We start from the raw sequence: 22,976 nt of genomic DNA on the forward strand, positions 1-22,976 counted from the left end.
GTCGCCGCCTTTCACAGAGGAAGATTGACGACACTTCTTATCTCCGTTAGAGTCTTCTCTTTCATTGAAACAGCTCCTCCAATGCTAACTTAACTTTCACTATACATCCCAATACATATCGATTATTTTCAGGTGCACTATGCGTTACCATTAGTTAATCTTCTTCCTCTTCAGTTGGCAGCTTTCTAAATCCTCTCGAGTTTTCGTGTTGTTTCTTTTCATGTTTTAAGTGCCTGCAGTTCTTTTACCTCTAAGAAAGCTTTTTTCATGTCAGTTTATGACCAGCAATAGGCATTTCTTTAAGTGACATATTGAACGTAAACTGGTATACACTACACTTTCAGAAAACTTAAAATATTTAGAATTCAATTGTGGTAAAAGCATTTCTGTTTGGATACAGATGGCCGTACCGTAGGTGCAACCACAACGGAGGGGTATCTGTTAAGAGGCCAGACAAACGTGTGGTTCCTGAAGAGGGGCAGCAGCCTTTTCAGTAGTTGCAAGGGCAACAGTCTGGATGATTGACTAATCTGGCCTTGTAATACTAACCAAAAAGGCCTTGCTGTGCTGGTACTGCGAACGGCTGAAAGCAAGGGGAAACTACGGCCGTAATTTTTCCCGAGGGCATGCAGCTTTACTGTATGGTTCAATGATGATGGCGTCCTCTTGGGTAAAATATTCCGGAGGTAAAATAGTCCCCCATTCGGATCTCCGGGCGGGGACTACTCAAGAGGATGTCGTTATCAGGAGAAAGAAAACTGGCGTTCCACGGATCGGAGCGTGGAATAGTTTGGACAAGAAGAGAATAGCAGCTTTTGAAATGTGGTGCTACAGAAGAATGCTGAAGATTACATGGGTAGATCACATAACTAATGAGGAAGTATTGAATAGGATTGGGGAGAAGAGAAGTTTGTGGCACAACTTGATTAGAAGAAGGGATCGGTTGGTAGGACATGTTCTGAGGCATCAAGGGATCACAAATTTAGTCTTGGAGGGCAGCGTGGAGGGTAAAAATCGTAGAGGGAGACCAAGAGATGAATACACTAAGCAGATTCAGAAGGAAGTAGGTTGCAGTAGGTACTGGGAGATGAAAAGGCTTGCACAGGATAGAGTAGCATGGAGAGCTGCATCAAACCAGGCTCAGTACTGAAGACCACAACAACAACAACATGTTCAAATGGAGGGAGAGGTGATAAAAATAGTATATTACAATTGTGTACTTACTCTGGTCAACCTCAGCAAGGTTCTTTCATTAAAACTACGCCAGATTCCTTGCCTAATCTACCTTGCTGCACGTGGAAAACCAAATAGTAAAAATTTTGCGATAAAGCAAACATTTAGACAGGAAGAAGCTGTTATTTGCTAAACATCCGGTGAACGTTGTACGTGTCGGTCTCAGCATTACATGAAGCAGCAAAGAAGTGTTTTACATAATTTATGAATACTGCATCATCTAACAGATATACAAATAATCTGTTTCTGCCTGACTTCATCAGTTACGACCACTAATAGTCTTATAATGTCAACACTGAAATACAAACACTTGCGTAATAGTCTATAGATAGTCCTTTTGTTTCCCGCATACGACTAGCAACTATCTCGTCTAACAGTGATGACAGTAGCAGTCATGTAATACTGTCAACAATACTGCATTCATCAGTATCCAACTAGAAATTGGAAACATCTTGAATGTCAGGATCTGACTTTTTATTGAAAATCATAATTTCGGACATTCATGAGATAGATTTTTCTAAGTCAGCCCAGCACTATTGAAACACTCCTGTGCGCATTTAGCCCAATCATTATGAGGAAGTGATTGGAAAAATTTACTGCCTGAGAGCAGAACAAAATGTTAAAGAAGAAAGTTGTAGGCCTTAAAAATCTCAGTCGATTGCCTTCTTATAAGTATCGATTGCTTACTTGTGTCGATTGTTTTCTTGTAAGTATCGATTGCTTTCTTTCTTTCCGAGATATATTAAAATAAAAAAACGTTTAAAATCGCGTTCCTTGTAAATTGTTACATTCGCGTTCCCGAACTTGCTACTTAAGGGGAGTATACCCGTGGTAATTAAAAAATCATTGGTTTGAAAAATTAAAAATAAATATATTTTTTTCAGATATATCGATTTCTTGTGAAAAAAGAGAGATGGCGCTGTCGATAATTAAGTGCATCTTCTCAACGGATGCCCCTACAGTAACAGCTTTAGGCTTATTTTCTTATGCAAAGAAGTATACTATAAAGTCATTGAGTAGTTTTTAAGATTTTAGTAATTTTAGTACTGAAAAAAGACTTCGAAAAACTTGCAATTTCATGGGCGCGTTTTTAATTAACTACTTCAATTTTTATGTTGTGTAAATAGCTTTTAAAGAAAGCTCTTGCTGACATTTTTTCACGAATTTAAAAAAAAGAAGTATTTTTTCTGCAACCATTTGGAAACGAGACTTTTTTTTAGTGAAAAATCTAGTGGACGTAGTTGACGTTTTACCACGATGCGCTTGACGGAGGTTAATATCGAATATTAATATTTTCAAGAAAAGAAATACTAGAACTAGTATTATGTGTCACTGGTTTTTAGTGTTAGCAACTGAGTTGTAAAATGAAGCGTGGAAGTACAGAGTGTGTCAGCACAGTGGAGTGAACCAGTGCGCCCTCGTTCTGAAAACTGATTCTAAATGAATGTGCGAGTACGTGCTGTAAAAAGAAGCCCCTAAAATGTATGAGTATTTGAAAAATTGTGACTCAACACAATGTGAAAACTTTAATAATCTTCCTGACATCGACATACACGATGACTCTGTTGATGCTTTCGTCAACTTCTCAATGCAAATGTTCTTGAGATACAATGTCAGAATGTTGACGTTCTCTCGATTCTTTCGCCTTTCTTCTTCACTAAAATGTAGAAGAGGACGTACAAGAAAATGAAGCAGAAGACCATCCAACAGATAAAAGAAGGCATTCTTTTGATAAATAATTTTATCGATACAGGACAAGTGCGTAAAAGTTTTCATTATAATGGTTTTTATATACTTTACACAGAGTTGTCTTATCAAATATTTGCGTAAATAATTAAAATTCTTTGAAGTTACTTTGACATGTTGCATTTATTTAATTTTTACCTAAAGTAATTAAGGACTGGAGTAATGAAGTAAGTGTTCTAGAGAGCAACAACCAGTATAACAACGTAAGTATCATTAATTAAGCAAAAAATTTGAGGCGTTGCATCAAAAATTCTGTTGTAATAATACAAAATTATTGAACTGAAAATAAACATATACATAATACAAATTAAATAATGCTTAAGGATTTCTGGGACTATTTCTATTCTAAGGCAAAAATGATAGAACATTCGCGTTTATCTCGTCAAGTTACCCCAGAGTAAATTCAAAAGGACTTATGTAAGTGTTCCACAAGCCGAGATATCAAAGTTTGTGCAAGTGTGGCCGTTTAGAATCAGTTTTCAGATCGAGCGCACGCCCGTTCCAACGACTCCACTGCCCCATCCAGCTGACGCACTGCGCGCTTGCAAGTTCCGTTTTATTGCCCAGTTACTAAAACTGAAATCAATTAAACACATGCTAGTACTTGTCCTAAAAGTATGAGTATTCAATATCAACGTCCATAAAGCGAATTGGTGTAAAATGTTAGCTGCGCCCACTGATGAAAAATAAGAACTATAAAAAAACAGCAGTTTATTACCTAAAAAGTTATTTTCATGAAATAAAAATTGAGATACTTAGTTGAAAAAAAAACAACAAAATTCAAGGTGTTCGTATCTTTTTTATATTTAGATGTAAAAAAATTGTTAAAATTATGTAATATTATGGTACCACAACTCTTTGCGACGAATATAAGCCTAAAATCGCTACCGTAGGTCCGTCTGCTGAGAATATCTATCCAGTTATCGAGTACGTCATTTAAAAAAAAAAAAAATCTACACATCTGGAAAATGAATATTTTTTAATTTTTCAAACAAGTAGTATTTTGAAGCATCAAGAGCTGTGTTTACAGTAAATAGCAAGTATGGGAACGTAAACGTTAATGAGTTATAGTGAACCACGTTTTTTCGATATATCTCGAAACATAAAATAGCAGTCGACACTCATTCAAAAATAGCCGATAGATCCTTTTAAGACATACAACTTTCTCATTTAACATCTTTCGACCGGTTCTATAGTTTCTACTTATTTTAAAAAACCCGTTTATCGCAGCTTGGCGGGTTTTCTTCTATTTTCGTCTTGGATCGCCCTATCTTTAATAATAAAAAAAATTGTCTCTTTCCATTTTTCCTATGTCATTGGCAGTAGCAAATACACTGTGTAGGCCTCCTTGCAGCAATGTAGTTCAGAGCGTGACGGCCGAGATGTTACTGTTATCATGTAGAAAATGATATGGATCACATTGAATAAATTAAAAATAGAAATTGCATCGTAGTTTGTCCGAGAATTCGTATAAATGTAAAAGAGCAATTGCGTGAATTTTTTCGAAGATCTAAAGCGACCAGTACAAGGATGGGTCCGTACAAGTACAGATTTACATCTGCATAATCCTCTGTAAGACGACTGTTATTCTGTCCCCGTGAAAGTCTCTCACACATTAAAGATCTGTATGACAAAATGATGTACTGTGGAAGTCACAGACCTTCGTTGCAAACCCGTTTTCCACCCCTTCCGGAGCTGACAGTTTCTCAGTTACGCTATAAAGACAAGGACGTCCTCAGAGACAGGCGCTGACGACAGCTGCTATGATGTTGCAGGGATGCCATCCTGACGAGCAGCATCAACTGCCTGACGAGCTTCCTGGCCGGCTTCGTCATCTTCTCCGTGCTGGGCTACATGGCGCACGTTCAAAACAAGAGCGTCTCAGAAGTCGGCCTCGAAGGTAGGGCCACTACTGTCCCTGTGAGGGAAGTATACCCTGCCTCTGATACAGGGGTTCCCAAACTGTTACTCTGACGAAACACTTTGAGAATCCTCGTACTTTGACGGAACACCCTTCTTATATTGAAAATTAATAAAATTTCGAATATTGATAATAAACTTGTTTTATTCAGTGGTTACTTCTGATTTAAATCGTAACTAATTACTCAGAAAACGTAACAAAATTTTAAGAAATAGTTAGTATCGACAAATCATCGAAAAAATTTGCCATGTTATTAATACTTTTCTGCGGAGCACTTATTTTCTTCCCGTGGAATACGAGTGTTTCTTGGAACATTGGAACACAGTTTGGGAAACCCTGGCCTAATACAAGCTTCAGTAACACATCTGCAGATCACGTGACCTGACCAGGAAACGACACAACTCGCCCCACTTTGTGTCCTGCCTCTATTGCTCCATCAGCCTCTTGGTAATCTTTATAGTGTGTACCCCAAAATATTTTCGAGTTACAGGCCAAGAAAAATAGCATCTGCGTAATACTTTGGAGGGTGGCAATCAATTATAGGTTCCTGACATTCAATTTGTATATATGTTACAAACAAGAACTGAAAAACTGTGATAACTCAAGTGGCTGTGATTACAAAGTAGTTCCACTAATCTATTTTTATGTCCAATTGTCAGACACAAAAGCTACTTCTAACTATTTTTATGTGCTTGCTACTACATTTATGAGAATTTCATTATGGTACACATTATTTCTATTAGAGTCTCATTTAAAGTTTCAGTCTGTGGCAATTACATTCCAAGTTTGTTGTATTTATGAACAATATGGTTCAAACAGCTAGTATGATGTGGAACTCACTGATATGAGACTACAGTTGAGCATTTACCACACCCCAGTAATACGAACATGATCTGAAATCCGTGATTATTCCCATAAGATCACGCAAGATATTATGACAAGGTGCGCAAAGAAAACTGTTGAACATCTGAATCTGTGCTGGACTGGCTCTATTAAACAAGACATATGGGTACTACAGTTCACATAGATATAAGTTGAAAGGGTTTCGTCAAACTGTGGAATTAATCTAAATGTCACAATACATTTCTGTTTATTACTAAGGTGCATTAACTTGATTCCAATCATTGATCAGGCAAAACAGAGAGTTATGAAGTGCACAAAGGTTCAAATGAATCATTAAACATATACGTTGGCACAGGTGGATGGAATTGGAAATGAAATGATACGTATATAAAAACTGCCAATGATATGAATTAATCAGTAGATTAAAGAACAGAACCAGAAGAGTGCATATAGTCACCACTTCCCCTGCCTAAGAACGTGTTGACTTCAGCTACCTGACGGCGCGAATTAGTTCAGAGAAGCAAACCTTTAACTCGAATTAAACGACTTTGTGGTCCCCTCATCGCTACAAAAGCAAATACGGTCTATGCTTGTCATCGTTCTAAAGCTCTGCTGCAGAGGATGGCTGCAGTGGTGGATCAGTTCACCCCCGGTATCTACGATCAACTCTAGGACGACATCCCACCTCTCTCCAGTTATAAGCGGAAGACATCTCTGCCTCTGACGATCCAGGATGAAGTGTCTGTATGCTTCCTTATCAAAATCGTGCTGGTTGTTCCAGCACTGGGTTCTCGCTAGCCAACTGTTGTAGACTTTGCAAGTTCTGGCCAATGAAAAATTTATAAGGACTGCAACAATTTTCCGTCTCCTAAATAATCTGCTGTGATTAACCAGTAATACACATTTCTCTCTTAGAGCGGAGCAAAAAGCAGAAATTCTCTCCTACTATGAGGATGGTTTCACGTTTCAACCCATGACAGTGGCTGTACGTATGCACTCACGAGTCTTCATGCCCACTACAGAAATCATTTTGGTGAACGAGTGCGGGAATCCCTTACAGTGACTGCTTGGGACCTTTGGATACAACAGATTTTTGTCACTCTGAGTGCCTTATGTTTTCACATCCCCTTGTAGGTCTATATCTTTTTTTAGGAAGCATCCCTTATGCTGCTTCTCACAATGCAAGTTTACAGTTTGCCGAAAGCCACCTCCTACCTCAGCGAAGCTCTTATCGTAATATGGGACACCGCCTGTGACAGCGCCTGTCCATTCAGTGTGTACCTGGCCTGGACTATGCCTTCCAGTGAGGAACAATTATATCCTTTCGGTCCTCACTCTCCATCAGTCAGCCAGCGGAACCAGCTTACAGGAAAACATTACACTTATCCTCCACCATATAGAAATGAAATGAACAAGTATTTGTTAAATTCACAGTCATTGATGTTTGTTTCAGTTACATCTGTAGTTTCATGTATCGCTAGTAATATGAATTGGTTAGGTGGTCTAATTTGAACAGTGGGTTATGTATTAGGTTACAGATCAGCTTTGGAAAGAAACTATCCCATAGTTCTGAGTTACACTACAGTATACTTTATTTTATTTATTTACATTGCATTCGATCCCGGACTTTTGACTTCTTTGTGCTAAGCAACTGAGTTATAAAGTCATGACTTTCAGTCAATCAGTAACTCCCTGATACTCTCAAAACTGCACAAAAGCTTTCCTGTACACCTTCATGACGGAGCACTCCCAGGAGAGATAGTAGGGAGTAAGTAGTAAAATGAAACTGTAACACGTGCTGTAAATCTTTTTTGACTACCTTAGTTGATAAGACCTCTGACAAGTGGTTGTGTTTGATGCTTGGTGGGATACAAAATGTTACACTGTGACTTAGTTTTAGTGCCACTAAGGAAATGAGGAAAACAATGTACGATAAATTTAACCGTAAGGCAGGCGTAACAATAGCGAGCTAAAGAGGAAAAAAGGTAATGAGATGAATGAATATTACATCAGAAACTACAAAATTGTGAGTGATTGTTATAGATGGACCACAGTTAAAAAGAAAATACGTCCTTATCTTCACACACGTACTGCCCCGCAAATATGACGAGTCTGCGCAATTTTTTAGGATTTAAGCGCTAGTACACACTGAAATTCCAAAAATGTAAAATTGATATCAGCATAATAATATTTGTGGAGAACTAATTTAGTATCTTAGGTATGGTAGTGATGTAAAAATTACAAAAACAATTAATGTTACTTTTAAACAGTGGAAACACTAAGGAATGAAACTTTAATGTGAATAAATTGTAAGTTTGCCGTTTGGTAGTGTTTTAATGGGTTATCTTTCTACGTAGTCATTCGGATTTAAATGAGATATTTTAATGCATAATAAGAACAGTTTGACTATAGCAACATTGTAATAGTTTTCAATCGATAATCAGATTCTGAAAATCTCTTTATATTTTTGCAAATTCAGAGTTTATCGGAATACAGGAGTCTCCCAAAACAAACAAAAATTGAGAAATTAGAATATTGTAACAAATTTAAATGATCATCAAGGAAACGCAACTTCATCACTTCTGTCACGCTTAGATGAAAATTTAGCAGAGGAGGTACTTTGAAAGGTGATTGTTTCACATTTCGCGGGCCTGTAAGAAATTAAAAGTAGTTTTTAAACTGAGTGAGCTTCCAGCCCGCTGTTATCCGAGTATAAGTTCAACTGCCCCCTAAATTCCGTTTTTACCCACACCACCTTGTCTCCTGTTGCAGGTCCAGGCCTTGTGTTCATCGTGTACCCGGAGGCCATAGCGACTATGTCTGGTTCCGTCTTCTGGTCCATCATCTTCTTCCTCATGCTCATCACTCTCGGTACGTACAAGTCTACTTATGACTTACTTATTTATCCATGGTAATGCCTATACCTGCGATGTCTACCTAGAAATGCAGTAAGAAAGGTACAAACAATACACTCTCACAATGAACTTTAAAAGTCTATATATTTATTTTAGTAACTATACCACCGTACACATCATTGAAATATACAAACAGAAAGAGAGAGAGAAGCAAATGTATCGAGCTACTGTTCTGAACGTTTCTGTCGAAAATTCTGAAAATTTTGCATGTGTTGATCTTAGAGTTATAATCGCACCCACAAAAACTTAAGAATATTTATGACTTCGAGAATGATTCGAAAAGGAGTTGTTTGTAGCTCATTCATCGTGCTTATTCATATTATTGTTTCTACGTTTAGTACAATTTTGTCAGTAGTTTACATATAAAATACTATAAGGCTTGCTTGTGTGCGTTCCATTATTTTCCTAAGGTAAGGAATCAACGAATATCATAATGGCAAAGGAAGGGTTTGAGTACAGAATACTGTATTTCATTTTTTTTTAAATTTAAAACTTACCCTTGAGATGGATAGTTAATTTCTCTGTTTCTGTTAACGAAGTTACTGTCCAGAGAAAGACAATTATTTTTCGCACATCTCACGGAGAGATCACTGGCTAAAACATTGAAATTCGGCCCTTACAAGTTACTGCAAGATTATTTTTAAAAACTATTCAGTGTATTAGACTAATCCAGACACCGTTGAGACATCCATATTCAAAATTCCTATATTCAATTGTCAAAAAACGTCATCGTTACTGTAGTTATTACAGAGAATATCCAACACATGTAGTGGGGTGACGAACTGAAACTAATTTAAATGGAGCTGTAGTAGGGTGATACTCTCGTCAGTCTGTGTTTAGTTAAAATAGCAAGGAAGAAAAAAAGAAAGACGACAGTTCGACGTAGTGCCTACTTTGTCAACACAGAGTGTTGATAGCAACAAATAGATAAATAAAATGAAAGTGAATACATAAAAGTAGATAAATTAACATACCATCGCCGACGTCGTTGGACTTAGGGCCCAAATTCGGAATGGAAAATAATATAGTAGGAAATAGGCCGTGTAATTTTCAAACGAATCAACCCGGAGTTCACTTTAACCGATTTAGAGAAACCATAAAATATAAATACCGATTGGTTGGCCGAGGGTTTTAACCTTGCTCCTGTAGAATGTGAGCTTATCAACAGCTGCTGCACTCCACTCGATAAGAGCTGTGAAAGGAGAAATGGTGAACAATTCACACACTCAACGCGACAGCGAGTTTCCACTCAAGTTCAGTTGCAATAAGATCCTGAAAATATGATGAACATCGAAGCGGCCGGCCGGTGTGGCCGAGCGGTTCTAGGCGCTTCAGTCTGGAACCGCGCGACCGCTACGGTCGCAGGTTCGAATCCTGCCTCGGGCATGGATGTGTGTGATGTCCTTAGGTTAGTTAGGTTTAAGTAGTTCTAAGTTATAGGGGACTGATGACCTCAGATGTTAGGCCCCATAGTGCTCAGAGCCATTTTGAACATCGAAGCGCTTCGAGGTCAGGTCACACCGAAGCTATTCCAGCCATTATCGACGTTCAGAACTGCGGTAAGGTTGACAGTGTCGCTGACAGGTTGCTTCTCCAACTGCAAGGCCAAACACCACGTGCAGGTGAACGTTACCTCCGATTGTGGATACGTAGCTAGAGCGGTGCAGATGTACACTACTGGCCGTTAAAATTGCTACACCAAGAAGAAATGCAGATGATAAACGGGTATACATTAGACAAATATATTATACTAGAACTGACATGTGATTACATTATCACGCAATTTGGGTGCGTAGATCCTGAGAAATCAGTACCCAGAACAACCACCTCTGGCCGTAATAATGGCATTGATACGCCTGAATATTGAGTCAAACAGAACTTGGCTGGCGTGTACAGGTAGAGCTGCCCATGCAGCTTCAACACGATACCACAGTTCACCAAGAGTAGTGACTGGTGTATTGTGACGAGCCAGTTGCTCGGCCACCATTGACCAGACGTTTTCAATTGGTGAGAGATCTGGAGAATGTGCTGGCCAGGGCAGCAGTAGAACACTTTCTGTATCCAGAAAGGCCCGTACAGGACCTGCAACATGCGGTCGTGTATTATCCTGATGAAACGTAGGGTTTCGCAGGGATCGAATGAAGGGTAGAGCCATGGGTCGTAAGACATCTGAAATGTAACGTCCACTTTACAAAGTGCCGTCAATGCGAACAAGAGGTGACCGAGAGGTGTAACCAATGGCACCCCATACCATCACGCCGGGTGATACGCCAGTATGGCGATGACGAATACACGATTCCAATGTGCGTTCACCGCGATGTAGCCAAACACGGATGTGACCATCATGATGCTGTAAACAGAACCTGGGTTCATCCGAAAAAAATGACGTTTTGCCATTCGTGCACCTAGGTTCGTCGTTGAGTACACCATCGCATGCGCTCCTGTCTGTGATGCAGCGTCAAGGGTAACCGTAGCCATGGTCTCCGAGCTGATAGTCTATGCTGCTGCAAACGTCGTCGAACTGTTCGTGCAGATGGTTGTTGTCTTGCAAACGTCCCCATCTGTTGACTCAGGGATCGAGACGCGGCTGCACGATTCGTTACAGCCATGCGGATAAGATGTCTGTCATCTCGACTGCTCGTGATACGAGGCCGTTGGGATCCATATTCTGCTAACGCGAGCAGCAATGTCGCGATACGATAAACCGCAATCCCGATAGGCTACAATTCAACCTTTATCACAGTCGGAAACGTGATGGCACGCATTTCTCCTCCTTACACGAGGCATTCACAACAACGTTTCACCAGCAACGTCGGTCAACTGCTGTTTGTGTATGAGAAATAGGTTGGAAACTTTCCTCATGTCAGCACGTTGTAGGTGTCGCAACCGGCGCCGACCTTGTGTGAATGCTTTGAAAAGCTAATCATTTGCATATCACAATATCTTCTTCCTGTCGGTTAAATTTCGCATCTGTACCACGTCATCTTCGTGGTGTAGCAATTTTAATGGCCAGTAGTGAAATTATTACCTGCAGACATTAGCGTTAAGCAGATCTTTACGCTGATCTCCACGCGATGGGCACTATGAAAAAGAAAACACTTCTCGTCGGAGTTGGCTAGCCTTTGTCAGCCAGCATCCATACAGTTCGATTAAAGTCTTCAGGATGAAAGCAGGGTTGTTGAAGACTGGTGCTGCCGACTGCAGGACTATCATAATTAATTGCTAAAACTGTCACGAGTGAAAGTATATGAAACCCATGGCTGATGGCCGATGTTTGGAGAGTATGGCAGGTGATCATGCCTCTAAGACAAAAACAAAAGGAAAAGACGACGTACCACAAAGGAATTATTCGAACGGGAGGGAAATCGGTAGAAGTAAGTGTTCAGACAAACAAATGATTAAAGTTTCCGAGAAAACTGGAAGGTTTACTCAAGAGGAAGAGCTTCATAAACTGAGCAAGTCAGGAAAGCGTTGGTCCATCTCTGGTCCTTCTGCAAGCAACCGTTGGCGGCGCAAACGATACCAAAGATTCTTAAGAAAGTTTGTTAACAAAACAAAGGAACATTGTTCGTCTGCTCGTTGAGACTGTCTTGAAGCAAAGTTCAAACAAACCTTCACTTCTTCCTTCAGTGCACTGAGTTTATGTTCCATAAAGGTTTTAAGTTCTTCCTTCTAGAGATTGAGCTCAAGTTCCCTTGGAACAGTGTATGGTCAATGTACTACAAAAACAATTTGAGCCAAGTTTTCCGATATCCACATCCAGGAAGACACACTTCCCCAGCGGCGTCACTGGAATTCGATGGTTCTCCGTAGCGCCAGCGGAGACAGTGACGTCGGCGTGGCCTGGAATCCGAACCAGAGTCCTGGCTCGGAGTCAACTGCCGACGAATGACGGTGCAACGGTGCTGCTGTCCAGCGGCAGGATGTATTGGGATCTACACAACTGGAAAGACGACGTAGATTTTGATCCGATGACGGTGTATGCCACCTGGGGGATAGTAGATGTACTAATAATGGATCAACGTCAGCATAAGCCACCTGGCGGATAGTAGATGTACTGATAATGGATCAGCATTGTCCGCCAACAAATAGCATAGTGACATAGCTACCAGAGCGCCATCTGTGTCTATCCTTTAAGATGGAATGCTGACAGCCAGAAGGCTCAGTGTGGTGCAAACGTGTAAAACAAGCAGGTAACCATGCCACAGAAGCGCACTCTTGTTGATGAAGGTTTCTCGGGTCTCCAGTCGGGTGGTAGCGTTGATGTCTCACGACGTTTGGGGAAGTGTCATACAACCCATCTTCTGGCGAAGCGTCGAGATTAGCGGAGAGCGGGCTATTTATATGCGCGGTCAACTCCCTCCAGTAGACCTCGGGAGGCTGCGGTGGACCGATGGCGTGCGCGCGGTGGTGGGGGAGATGGCGGTCGTCCCCGGCGGCCGCGTTCGGTTCCCGGTGTGAGCATTCTGTCTGCGTCCGCGGCGGAGGACGTTGACAGGCGCGCTTCCGACGGATTGCCGCTATCGCAGGGTTCCGAGCTGCGCTGAGTTGTTATCCCTCATCTCTGTTGACTAGATTGTCGTGAATCCTTATTTCTATGAATTCTTTGATAACGCTTTCCCAGAAGCCAAATGCTCGGCACACTACCTTCGTTTTTTCAAAGTTGAAGGTGTGTTCTTCCTTTATGGTGTGTTCTGCTATGGCTGATTTTTCTGTGTGGCCTAGTCGCACACATCTGATATGTTCTTCGCAGCGTTTAGATATACAGCGCTGTGTTTGCCCAATTTATTGTTTACCGTATTCGCATGGTATGCTGTATACTCCTGGTGAGCTAAGGTTCAGCGCGTCTTTGGCAGAACCTAAGAGCTCCCTCGTCTTCGGTGGTGGTCGGAGAACGACTGTGATATTGTATTTGCCCAGAAGTCGTGCAGTTTTGTAGGGAATGCTACAGCGCTATTAAACACTGCCGAGTACCGGCAGAAAATAAGCCTGCTGCTACAAGACGAGGCCTACAAGAAGCTGAAGAAGGATCCAACCCCGACGATGAGTGGAAAGACGATAGCTCTGTGAAGGGATCTGCCTTACCTGAACCAAAGAAGAAGCACCTGTACCCCAGAGCGCCAGCGATATCACGCCTCTATGGACTCCCCAAGATACATAAGGTAGGGGTACCTTTGAGACCGATTGTGGACTCCATCAACTCTCACAGTTACGGATTTGCTAAATACCTAGCGGCGCTGCTCAACCCCCTTGTGGGACACTGCAGTCACCGTGTGAGAAACTCAGCAGAATTCGTAAAAATACTCAGGGAAATGCGACTACAAACGGACGACCTACTCGTGAGCTTCGACATGACGTCGCTTTTCACGAAAGTGCCGCTACAAGACTCCTTCGCACTTTTAGCTCAGCACTTTGAACCACAAACAGTCAGCCTCTTCGAATACGCACTAACAACCACCTACCTTCAGTCAAACGGGGAATTCTTGGAGCAGATCGACGGTGTGGCCATCGACTCCCCATTGGCTCCTGCGATTGCAATCCTCTATAAGGAACACTGCGAGGAGGTGGCCCTTCAAACTGCCAGACAGAAACCAAAGCACTTCTGCCGCTATGTCGACGACACTTTTGTCACGTAGGGACATGGCAAACAGGCGCTATATGAGTTTCTGGAACACGTCAACAGCATCCATCCGAGAATCAAATTTACAATGGAAATGGAGGAAAATGGATCCCTCACCTTCCTTGATATTTTAATTAAGGGGAATGTAGATGGTTCCTTAGGCCATGCAGTACATAGGAAGAAGACACACACAGACCTATACCTTCATGCAACAAGCTGCCACCATCCAGCACAAACAGTACTGACCACCCTGGTACGTAAGGCGAGCGCCATCTGCGATAAAGACAGCCTAACTTCCGAGCTGCAACACCTGAGGGAAGTCTTCCACCAGAATGGCTACAGTGAAACGCAGATCAACAGGCCGCTTAAAAGGAAGGAAGCAGTGAGAACCCCAGAAGGAGATGATGAAAAGAAGAAGACAAACGACTCGCGCTTCTTCCGTACGTTGGTCCGCTCTCTGCCAGAATTGCACGACTTCTGGGCAAATACAATATCAAAGCCGTTCCCCGACCACCACCGAAGACGAGGGAGCTCATAGGTTCTGCCAAAGACGCGCTGAACCTTAACACACCAGAAGTATACAGCATGTCATGCGAATGCGGTAAACAATAAATTGGGCAAACACAGCGCTGTATATCTAAACGCTGCGAAGAACATATCAGATGTGTGCGACTAGGCCACACAGAAAAATCAGCCATAGCAGAACACACCATAAAGGAAGAACACACCTTCAACTTCGAAAAAACGAAGGTAGTGTGCCAAGCATTTGGCTTCTGGGAAAGCGTTATCAAAGAATTCATAGAAATAAGGATTCACGACAATCTAGTCAACAGAGATGAGGGATACCAACTCAGCGCAGCTCGGAACCCTGCGATAGCGGCAATCTGTCGGGAGCGCGCCTGTCAACGGCCTCCGCCGCGGACGCAGACAGAATACTCACACCGAGAACCGAACGCAGGCCGCCGGGGACGACCACTATCCACACCACCACCGCGCGCACGCCACCGGTCCACCGCAGCCTCCCGAGGTCTACTGGAGGGAGTTGACCGCGCACATAAATAGCCCGCTCTCCACGAACCTCGACGCTTCGCCAGAAGGTGAGTAGTATGACACGTCCCGAAACGTCTCGAGTTATCAACGCTACCACCCGGCTGGAGACCCGAGAAACCTTCATCAATAGTTTACTCCGGGAAAGCCTACAGTCACATATACGCACTCTTGTTTCCTACAGTCAACTGAGCGAGTCTGAAAGGTGTCAAATTGCGGCCTTCCGAATGGCGGGATGGTCCTTTCGGAGAACACCCACACAATTTGGACGTCCTGCGTCATTTATGGAATGACGCTGGATCAGTGGTCGTTGAACATTCTGACACCCGTAGACGAGATTCTGACCGTCCATGCACTACAAATGCCCGCCAAGATCGTTTTACCGTAAATGTAGCAGTGGCAGATTTTACAGCTACCACGGCGTAGGGTTTCTGAGCCTAGAAGTGTCAACAAGAATTGTTCCTAACCAGTTATTAGCAGTCGGACTATGGGCACGCGCACCTTTTGTCCGTCTTCCACTCACGCCACATCATCAATATACAAAGCTTAACTAGTGCGGTCTGTAAGAGGTCAACCGCACCTTAGGTACTGAGAACAATATATCGTTGCCTCACGCAGGTCCCAGTAGGTACTATCGATAGTCGAGCGCCCAGTGCGGCAGAGAGTAGTCACTCTTGAGACTCCGAGCAATTATGTTGTTGGCTGCTAACCGAGCAGGGCGGATTTCGGCAGGACGGCCGACCGCATTTACAGCTGCTTAACGGCTGGGTGTGTCACCCAAAGCCGTGGGCTTGACATCGAACAAATACATAAATGGCGTTAATTGAATGATTTGTTTGATGTGTTTAAGTGCTTACTTGTGCACTATGATTACGCAACAACCGCGCCGACGTCAACGATTTGGATTGCAGTGAGGATTGTGTATTCAGCGCCACATGCAGAGTATTGGCGTGTGACGACATTGGTAGCCTACCTGTAATGAGTTAACTGTTATTACTTTATCAGACGAAGGGAGTAGCTGCCTCGTTCGTGCTGTTTAGACAAGAGATATAGAATGTTAACGACAAAGTATGTACCAGTTATTGCTACCTGACATCCTAGTTAGCTTTGTTGGATTTGACACGACACAACTCCCTTGCAAATACTAACCGATCAGCCTTTATCAGCTGCACACGGTCCAACTGTTTTAAACTGTTAGGCTGTAATCCACTGGTCGATAATGGTGGGTTAAATAGGGAGTGTTTCAGATCTGAGGATCACTTGGAAGATGGAATAGCGCGCCGTGGTCTTCAGCGATGAAAGCAGATTCTGCGTGCATGCAAGTGATGGTCGTTTGCGCTTACGGCGTAGAGCTGATGAGCGCTGTCTCGTAGAATGCATTCGTCCAAGATACACTGTATCCGTCCCAGACCTTATGGGATGAGGTGCAATGAGATACAACTCTTGTTCACCTCTGGTGAGGACGCTAACCAGCGCTCAGTACCTGCATAACGTTGCTAGACACATTCTTTTGCTGTTCTTGCGATAGGACGGTGGTGTGTTGGTTCAACAGGATAACGCTCGTCCACACATTGCCCGCGAAACTCAACGTGCTCTCCAAGACGTGCACCAACTTCCCTGGCCAGCATGATCTCCAGACTTGTCTCCAACCGAGTACGTGTGGTATATGATGGGATGAGAAGCGACTCTTGCGACTCGTCAACCAACGACTTTTACAGAACTGCCTGAACAGGTCTAGCAGGCGTGGAATAACGTATCCTAGGACAGTATTCGCGTTCTGAACGATCAACTAGATGCCAGAGTCAGCGCCCCCATTACCGCTCGTAGAGACTACTCAACGTACTGGTATGGGTGTTTCAACATGTGTCCATACCTGATATCTCAGAACGCTTGGGCTATTCATCCGTAAATGTAATCATTTAATGTGCTCCACATGCACTGTTGCAACAATAAATCTTGAGTGAGCTGGAAACCTCTAATAGAGCGTACTAATTTTTTTCAGGCAGTGTATTTTCGCTCACGTGTGTGTTAGAAACAAGTAGCTTTCCGCGACCTGCGACCAGCCAGGATACCTACTTTTCGACGAAAACTGGTTGCCTTGCAAGCAGGCAATCCCTACTGCTGGAACGTATGATGTTTTGTTGACCCTGCAGGCGTAACGTCGCTACATATCAGACCCTGAATAGTACTAACGATTTGTGTGATAATGGAAAGCTCTTATGTCCATTTTCATAAAAGAAGTAACAAAGTACAAGATATCAAGATAAAAACTGAAATAGATATCGATTTGTTTATCTATACAACTGTGTGTAATGCCATAGTGGCCGTATTGGGATTGCCTTAGTCGGTTCCTTCATTTTTAATGGAGTAGAATAGTGAATTATTCAAGCATGTATCGTCAAGTATTCTGCTGTTGAAAGTAAAGCAGGAAATTTTCACAGCGACTTAGATGTGCCACCTCAGCGAACGATTGCAAATGTAGGGTCTATGCAGTTGACGGCGATGGGCAGAGATTTGTTGCCGTAGCGGCAGTGTGTGAGCTGCGGTGACGTGGGGAGGGGACGGGTCGGGCGTGAGCTGAGGCAATCCTGTTAGCAGGCCGCAAGCGGCGCACAGCAAAGGCTTTGCCGGCACCGGCCGCTGCAGCCGCGGTCGCCGCCAAGGCCCAAGACTCGCGTGGGCCGACTTCCTCCAGCACGGACTAACGAACTCTTCACGCCGAACTGTTTACCGGTGTTCCGAACGTCCACCTGCGTGGCATTTCAGTATTCCAGACATCGCCTTTGGATGTCATTTAATTCAGACGAAGCTCATGCGCAATCTTCATACAAGTCGACTGCGTAGGGATCGCGATAGGTACGCCAATTTGTGAATAGTACGGCTGAGTTCTAGCAGCGAATACAGAAGTATCCACTTTGTAAGTGTCACGGTTTTCCGTAATGTTTTGAGTAACATCCGTATCTGCTGTTTCGGAATTGCCTTCACCGTTTAAATAATGTAAGGTGATCCAGATACGATACACAATCACAAAATTTGTCTGTATTTTTGTAATAAAAAGAGCAATGGTTAGGAAACAATTGTAAATGTTAGGGAGCATAAGCTGCTTTAAAGCAACACTGCATTTAATACCAAAATGTGCAGTTTCAAGGCCGGAACGTTTGGAAGAGCACAAGGGCAATTGTAGAAGAGGAGAAACGGAACGATCAGCTGTTGCGGAGCATGCTTTCCATCCGGGTAACCACCATATTCGTTTTGAGGAGACGCAAGTACTAGCGGCCACAATGTGATATTACGAAAGGCTCTACAGGGAGGCAATCGAAATCGCCAAACACCCTAACAATTTCAATCGAAAGGAGGAGGGCGTGAAATTAAACGGTATAGATGCCGGTGGTGAAGAAGTTGTGTACCACCCGTTCACAACTGGGTGATGGCAATGGCGATCGACGGCAGCGGACAGCGGCCAGTTGCACTGACGGTTTCAAAACACGTGACGTCACGCCTCGGCGCGGGAGCGCGCGGACACGGAATTTAGCGGCAGTCAGTAGCGAGCCAGTGGGTGTGTTGGACCTGCCATCGAGCTACAGACCCCCTTGAAGATGTCCTCCGCAGACGGGGACGAAACGTTGGGAATTGACACAGAATTCATCAACCGACCACGGCATAACAGCCCGGTTAATTATAATGGACACTGTATTTAATCCTTTAAATTTACAAATGTAGACTAGAAAAAATAAAATCAATGTTGCAATTTTTGGACTGAAATTCTTAAATGTGGCACTATTGGACCAAAATGTGGTACACACTTGATATCATTATGTGCACTGAAGATAGAAATTTGGAAATTTGTGGTAAAGTCTTATGGGACCAAACTGCTGAATACATCTGCGCTAAACTTACACACTACTTAATCTAACTTCAACTAACTTACGCTAAGGACCTCACACACACCCATACCCGAGGGAGGACTGGAACCTCCGATGGGGGCAGCCGCACGGACCGTGCAAGACGCCACAGACAACGCGGCTACCCCACGCGGCGGAAGATAAAAAGTTGTGTTAGAAATGTATAAATGGGATTTTTCTGTGTGGGATATTTCTAGGACATTTAAGACATGAAATATAATTCAGGGTAAACTATACAAATTTCATTATTTGTAATATTATACACTCAGCTAGCAATGATTAGGAATTGTTTACAAATACTAGGGATTTCAATAAGTAACGCAACACATATTTTTTAGAAAGTTGGTTGGTTTTATTCAGGATTCCAATATAGCATATTACTCACCATCTCTTTTTGCTACAGAACGCTACTTTTCAAAATAATCTCCGTTCAATGCGGTGGCCTTACCGCACCTTATTGCGAGGCGCTTTGTGTTCGCATGGTATCACTCCGGTGATCGACGTCGGAGCCAGCATCTTGCTGCTTTAGTAACCTGCGCATCATCAACGTGCTGATTCCCGCGGAGTGCATCCTTCATTGTGCCAAGCAAATGGAGGTCGGAAGGCGTGAGATCCGGGCTGTAGGATGGACGAGGAAGAACAGTTGCCGGACGAAGTGGCCGTGCGGTTAAAGGCGCTGCAGTCTGAAACCGCAAGACCGCTACGGTCGCAGGTTCGAATCCTGCCTCGGGCTTGGATGTTTGTGATGTCCTTAGGTTAGTTAGGTATAACTAGTTCTAAGTTCTAGGGGACTATTGACTTCAGCAGTTGAGTCCCATAGTGCTCAGAGCCATTTTTTGAAGAACAGTTCAATTAAGTTTTGTAAGCTCGTCTCTGGTGTGCAGATTTGTCTGAGACCTTGCTTTGTCATGGAGAAGGAGAAGTTCGTTAGCATTTTTGTGGTGACGAACACGCTGAAGTTGTTTCTTCAGTATCGTTAGGGTAGCACAGTACACTCCAGAGTTGATTACTGCATCATCAGGGAGGATATTAAACAGAATAACCCCGTCAGAGTCTCAGAAGACCGTACGGCTGTAGGTTCGGCTTTGAACTTTTTCTTCGAAGAAGAGGTGGTGTGACGTCACTCCTTCGAAGGAGAGATGGGGTGGCGCCGCTCCATTGATTGTCGTTTTATTTCTGGTTCGAAGTCATGAGCCCATGTTTCTTCCTCTGTGATGATGTTCGACAAAAAATTGTCACAGTCAGCCTCGTCACACGCAAGCAGCTCTGTACAGATGGTCCTTCGTTGCTCTTTATGGTTTTCTGATAGACGGCGAGGAACAAAGCTGGTACACACTTTTGAGTACCCCAAATGGTGGATGAATGTGTCAGCAGTACCAACAGAGACGTCCAGTTGCGCAGCGCGGTGTCTGGTTGTGATCCGACGATCACCTCGAATGAGAGTTTGCGCATGTTCCAACACTGCAGGAATCACAGCTGTGTACGGCCGGCTGGTACGCGAGAGATCAGACAGTTTGGGCGACCTTGTTACGATGATGACCAACGCTTCGCCGAACGACTCAGCGTGCTCCTTCTCGGTGACAGGTATCCGTAGACATCGTGCAAGCGCCTATGAATATCTGCGCCTATGAATGTCTGTGATGGTCAGCACTCTGTTTGGAACGCTCCTCCTTTACAGAAGCCATTTTGAAGGCTGTGTAAAGCGCCGCTACCTATCTGAACTTCATAAACCTATAGGGGCTGAAGCAGGAAACAAATTACGCATTGTTTCAACCAAAAACTGGTAGAAAAAAATGTATTGCAGTACTCATTGAACGTCCCTCGTATACATAATATAGTGTGGGACTACATTCTCTTTACAGATGTTGAAGGCTTTTAGTGGGGGCCAAGATGGGCAAACTTATAATAGGAACTAGTTTTCGGAAACGTGCTGTTCTATCGATACATGCAAACTAGCACAACACACATACAAATCTCCCGCATTTTCGATGCCACGTGGTATGTACGTCATTCACCGGTCACCTGCTGTCCCATGCCCACTACAGGTTAGTTTATACACAGAAGAGCCAAAGAAACTGGTACACCTGCCTAACATCGTGTAGGGCCCCCGCGAGTACACAGAAGTGCCACCAAACAACGTGGCATGGGCTCGACTAATGTCTGAAGTAGTGCTGCAGCGAATTGACACCATCAATCCTGCAGGACTGTCCATCAAAGCGTAAGAGTACGAGAGGGTGGAGACTTCTGAACAACACGTTTCAAGGCATCCCAGATATGCTGAATAACGTCCATGCCTGGTGAGTTTGGTGGCCATCGGAAGTTTTTAAATTCGGAAGAGTGTGCCTGGAGCCACTGTGTAGTAATTCCGGACATTTGGGGTGTCGCATTGTAGTGCTGGAATTGCCCATGTCCGTCGGAATACACAATGGATATGAGTATATGCAGGTGATCAGACAGGATGCTTACGTACGTATCACCCGTTAGAGTCGTATCTAGGCGTATCAGGGGTGCCTGTATCACCCCTACTGCACACGCCTCACACCATTACATGGCCTCCACCAGCTTGAACAGTCCCCTGCTGCCATGCAGGATCCATGGATTCATAGATTGTCTCCATACCCATGCACGTTCATCCGCTCGATACGATTTGAAACGAGACTCGTCCGACCAGGAAGCATGTTTCCAGTCATCAACAGTCCAATTTCGGTGTTGACAGGTCCAGGCGATGCATAAAGTTTTGTTTCGTGCTGCCATCAACGGTACACGAGTGGGCCTTCGCCTCCGAAATCCCGTGTCGGTGATGTTTTGTTGTATGGTTCGCACACTGACACTTGTTGATGGCCCAGCATTGCAATCTGCAGAAATTTGCGGAAGGATTGCTCTTCTGTCACGTTGAACGATTCGCTTCAGTCGTCGTTGGTCCCCTTCTTGCAGGATCTTTTTCCATCATCAGTGATGTTGAAGATTTGATGTTTTATCGGATTCCTGATATTCACGGTACATTCGTGAAATGGGCGTACGGAGAAATCCCCACTTCATCGCTACCTCGAAGATGCTGTGTCCCATTACTCGTACGCCGACTATAACACCACGTTCAAACCCACTTAAATCTACATAACCTGCCATTGTAGCAGCAGTAACTGATTTATCAACTGCGCCAGACACTTGTCTTATATAGGCGTTGCGGACCGCAGCGCTGTATTCTGCCTGTTTACATATCTCTGTATTTGAATAGGTATGCCTATACCAGTGTCTTTGGCGTTTCAGCGTATGCCATTCAGTTGAGTTAGTGATCTCTCCAGAGAGTTTTGTACCTGGTGTTACGCTTGTACCCATGCTACTACCTGTTGCCTCACATAATATCCTTGTTTAGAAGACCCCTGTGCTATCCGAGGGAGATCTACTGGCGTCGGTTATGGCTGTGGCGGATGCTGGAGGACAAGGAGTAGGGATCATGTTTTCCGGACAAGGTACGGATGTACTCTGTCTGTGTTGGCATCGATGATTGTTACATCGAGCCCTGCTTGAAATGGACCCAGGTGATAAACAACGGCAGTCAAAGAACAAGACGTGTTGTGGTATTTGGTGTGTAGCAAGGAAACGGTACGTTTCCCGACACTAGTTCCACTTAACCGTCTCGGTCCTCACTACAAGTCCTCGAATTCTGTAAAAAAATTTAGTTGCACCCTCTATATTGACACTAATATAAAAAATAATAGATACATAAATTAGAATCACTGGATTGTTTT

At 43.5% G+C, this 22,976-nt stretch overlaps 1 protein-coding gene across 1 annotated transcript in view; it reads left to right on the forward strand.

Annotated features, from left to right (window-relative positions):
• Nucleotides 1-22,976, forward strand: part of LOC124594968 (sodium-dependent serotonin transporter) — a 487,047-nt gene that overhangs the window by 345,384 nt on the left and 118,687 nt on the right. Inside the window, exons 8-9 of the mRNA XM_047133493.1 lie at nucleotides 4,755-4,879; nucleotides 8,516-8,614. Of these exons, the coding sequence (XP_046989449.1) occupies nucleotides 4,755-4,879; nucleotides 8,516-8,614 (224 nt within the window). The remainder of the gene's footprint in view (nucleotides 1-4,754; nucleotides 4,880-8,515; nucleotides 8,615-22,976) is intronic.

This window comes from Schistocerca americana, chromosome 1 (genome assembly GCF_021461395.2).
Source record: "Schistocerca americana isolate TAMUIC-IGC-003095 chromosome 1, iqSchAmer2.1, whole genome shotgun sequence".
Lineage (NCBI taxonomy): Eukaryota > Metazoa > Arthropoda > Insecta > Orthoptera > Acrididae > Schistocerca > Schistocerca americana.